General features: G+C 38.9%; 1 protein-coding gene across 3 annotated transcripts in view; it reads left to right on the top strand.

The window, feature by feature from the left end:
- wwc1 (WW and C2 domain containing 1) overlaps window positions 1-4227 on the top strand; it is a 58523-nt gene that overhangs the window by 38761 nt on the left and 15535 nt on the right. For all 3 annotated transcript variants that reach the window (XM_015060616.1, XM_015060617.1, XM_015060618.1), the window contains 3 exons: window positions 828-974; window positions 2481-2551; window positions 2810-3055. In XM_015060616.1, the coding sequence (XP_014916102.1) occupies window positions 828-974; window positions 2481-2551; window positions 2810-3055 (464 nt within the window). The remainder of the gene's footprint in view (window positions 1-827; window positions 975-2480; window positions 2552-2809; window positions 3056-4227) is intronic.

Consider the following 4227-nt stretch of genomic DNA (forward strand, 5'->3'; position numbering starts at 1 on the left):
GTTTCAGGCTCAGGATTTTTTTTTACTTTAAGCCCTGCATATATTCACACTAACCTATCATACAACTAAACAAATCAAGAGACCGGCATGATTTTACCTCACCCAGGATACAAAATACAGGAAGACCCTTCTCCCTGGAGACCACCGCATGCGTTCTGGCCCGCTAACTCTTCAGGGTAGCCTTTTGTTCCCCGGAGGTGTGTCTAACTCTACTTCTACTGTATTTGAACTGGGCAGTGCCCCTAGCGGCCTGGTTGAATAATTTACAACTATGGAAGCCTGTAACAGAGAGTGTTATTCTAACATTTTGCTGACCTTTTTGTAAGAAGTCTGTTTTAGATCAAAGAGGTGTTATATGTGTTATATATAACATGTATAATACATATGTGTTTTATATATATGTATATAGCAATGTTGTTGAAATTGGGGAAATACATTTCATACATAAAATTGTTAAATTTTAGCTTACCTTTTAATTTACCTTGAATGTAAAATACCATCACAAGACATTAATTGCAGTAATAAATATTATATAATACTAAATTGAAACTGTTTTTTTAAAGGTTTTTCTTTTAGTTAATTTATTATTTTTATCTTAAAAAAGTGTGTTGCTGGAAAAGTTAAAAACCTACCTTGAACAAGCTTGAAAAGTGCTTGAATTTGCCTGGGGGAAATGTACACGAAGCCCTTTTTTAAGACCAGGACTGTGAGGTAATTTCTTCACCTTCTACTCCTTCATGTGTTTCTTGTTTCCCTCCCTCCTGGCTGCGGCCACTGCTGCTGTCCCACCCTGACTCGTCTTCGTGTGTCTCCTCTGTTTTCCTCAGAAACTGGCCGTGTTGAAGGACGGCTTCCGGCTGAATTCTGGCTCCCAACAGGAGCTGTGGGGCAGCAGTCCGTCGCTCTCCAACTCTGAGACGTCCATCCCTCGCCTCTACTCCGACGTCGGATCCCAAACCGACCTCCCAGCTGAGGTTAGTACCAGAACAAAATGTCACCCCCACTTCCTGCTCTAAATGTAGTTTTATTTACCTATGTATTTGTTTCTTTAAAACTTTCCTAATTTCGTCAAATTACCAGGGTTCATTTAGTTGATTTAAATCTTGATGAAAGCATTTCTTGTTTTACATGCAAAAGCTAAATAAATGGTCAATTGGAGTGATACTGAAACAAAAACTATTGAAGCAAGGCTGTCAAAGCAGGTTTGTGCTTCTGCGCTTTCCTTTCTGGCTTTTTAACATATTTTCTTTTTTTGGCACGTAGTCAAAGCTTGAGTTGTGGCTCTGCCCCTCCAACATGCAAGTAAAATCAGGATTTAGATCCCCAATTTGCAAACTCACCAAATTTCAAGGTGATGAATTAAAATGTCTAAAACGAGTTCAGTCAAATGCAGAGAATAGAAACTTCAAAAATGGGGTAAAAATTCTTCAAAATCCCAAGTTCAGTCACTGCTGGTTTTAGAAAGTTCTAAAAGTTTACAGAATGTAATAATTGTACAATAAAGTAAGCTAAATGAAGTTTGCTGGATGTGCCGTCGAGCCATTTCTTTTGCAACTTTTTTCAAAAATCTTTAAAGTATGTAAATTTCTCACACTTTACTGCAGAATTTGGTGAGTTTTCTTATATATTTAGAACTAAAAAAAACCCAAATTCATTTGCCTTTCACTTTTTGGGCCTATTGACATGACATCTTAGTCACAAGAATATGATTAAAGCTAATTAAAATTGTTGGTTAAAGCTAAAAAGAAATTGTATTTGATGATTTTCGAAGTATGGAAAAGGATGGAGAGACAAACATGACTGTGGAATTAAAAGTTCTGAATTTTATTTTTTAGTCCACTTTGTAACATTTTTAAAATGAGAATTTACCGAAAAGCATGAAGGGATATTCATGTTGCTTTACTTCCCTGTCATTAATTACCTTTCAAAAATAAAAATAGAAAATTGGGGCTTTTTAATAGCTAGACTTTTTTAATTGAGGGATTCAAACATATCTCTAAGTTTATTAATTTAGGTTCAGTTATGATGCTGAAAGAAGCTTTTTTTTTTCATTTTTGTAAAGTTAAGTTATGTGTAAATGAATATTTTGGCCTGTGTTTGAAACACTGTGTGTGGAGGAAAACCCACTTTGCACCACATCTCCCTGGAGACATGTGGTGGTGGCAGGATCATGCTGGGTGTGGATGTTTTCTAAATCCAGAGCAAGGCTTGTGTCTGGGGTCTCAGTAGAATTGTTCAGACCAAAAATAAATTGGAAATATGGGTTTTAGCTACTTTGTTGAGAAGAATATGCTAAAATGTTGAGCTCTGGCTATTTCCAGAGTTTTATTTAAGTAATTATCATTTGTCCCCCAAAATACATCAAATGTTTGTTATTGCAATGTGGCAAAATGTGAAAAAGTATGAACACAGTTACAGAACCTTGTATGAAGAAAAATCTGAGCATTCATTATGTTTCTTTCTTTGGTTTTTCAAACCAGTTTACGACCAGCAGCAACAAACTGGCAGAGAAAGTTCGTCTGAGCCTGAAGTATGATGAGGCAAAGAGAAGGTAATGGATTTGATCTGAAAGCTGCTTTAAAATCTGAAACTTCAATCTTTCATTTAGATGTAGCTAAAACATTTTCCCCAACATTGGATCTCACTATCAACCAGACGTTGAATGAAATTATTCACTGTTAGCATGAATGTAATGAATGTCACAATAAAAGCCTTTTCAATGTTTGTTAAAAACACAAATATCCATATCAGTAAATGCTGACCTGTCAGGGATTTTCTCCAAGTCGACTGTCCTGTCGTTTTTCTGAAGGATCGCCAGCATTGAGGTACAGATTGCCAAACTGGACAGCGAGGCGTGGCCGGGGCTGCTGGACCCGGAGCGGGACCGCCTCATCCTCATCAACGAGAAGGAGGAGCTGCTGAAGGAGCTGCAGTACGTCAGCCCACGGAAGCGGCTGGAGCCCAACGATGCTGAGAAGCTAGAGACGGAGAAGAAACGCCTGGAGAGAGACCTGCAGGCTGCCAGAGACAACCAGAGCAAGGCGCTGTCTGAGAGGCGAGTGGACCACTGGGAAATATCAATAATCTAGTCCGTTTAGACGCTTTAGCCCTTCATTTTAGATTTTCCAGAATTTTCTGCTGTATTTTAAAGTGTTTTAGGGTGTTAACACACCTCATAGTCCAGTAGACTCAGTTTAATTGGAACCAAAGTTGGAACATTTCTTACATTTTCAGGTTGTGCACTTTGTCAAACAAACCAAACTCCTTGAAAAACCTCTTCCCCTCCTTGCCTGAGGTGGAGCTGCAGCAAGAACCACTGAATGAAACATGAAAACCTCTGAAGAAGAAACCGAGCGAGTTCACATTTCTTCTTCATGAAATCTGAACAAAAATGAAGTGGCGTCAGATTTTATTAGTTCTAGACTTTTTCTTTTCTTTAGTAAAAAAACACCTCACAAGCCTTTCGTCCTGCTAGTGTTAGCCTCGCTCATTTGTTTTGATTGTTTTTACCCAGAATGCCCTGCGCTGTATTCCACTTCCTGCTTTGGGAGTGATCTTCGGCTTGCTTGACATTTACATATGCATTCCAAACGCAGCAGAGTTCTACGGAGTCCCTAAGGGAACACGAAGAGAAAAAAAAGAAAGAAATCCTGACTTACTTTCTCGAGTTCCCGACTTTTTTTTTTCTCGAGATCCCGACTTTTTTTTTTTGAGATCCCGAGAAACTTTACCCGGATCAGGATCAGTACATAACGACATAATCACAGCAATAGAGGACACACACCCATTGGCTAGATATATAGATTTTTATTTCAAGCTTGGGCTTGAGTAAAAAACACATCAAATCAGAGCTTGACAGCAGACATGGGTTTTGTATAAGTGAGAGACATCTGAAGAGAGTTTTCAGTGCGCGGGGACTCATTCAGCGCAAGTCCTATTCCGACTTGGCAGTTTTGGTTGAATTCATTAATAACCAGGTGCAGTCCTCTGGACAGCTTCACGGTTACCGATGGATGTACGCTAAATGCAGAGAGCATGGACTTCGTGTGAGAAAAGAAGATGTGCACTTGGTGTTGAAGGAATTGGCTCCCTGAGAAACCAAGTCAGGATCTTGACTTAGTTTCTCGGGATCTTGGGAAAATAAGTTGGGATCTTGAGAAAAAAAAACGGTAGGGATCTGGAGAAAAAAGTCGGGATCTCGAGAAAGTAAGTCTGGATTTCTTTTTT

The sequence above is a fragment of the Poecilia latipinna genome, unplaced genomic scaffold, assembly GCF_001443285.1.
Source record: "Poecilia latipinna isolate Pla-1442-1.1 unplaced genomic scaffold, P_latipinna-1.0 Scaffold1730, whole genome shotgun sequence".
Lineage (NCBI taxonomy): Eukaryota > Metazoa > Chordata > Actinopteri > Cyprinodontiformes > Poeciliidae > Poecilia > Poecilia latipinna.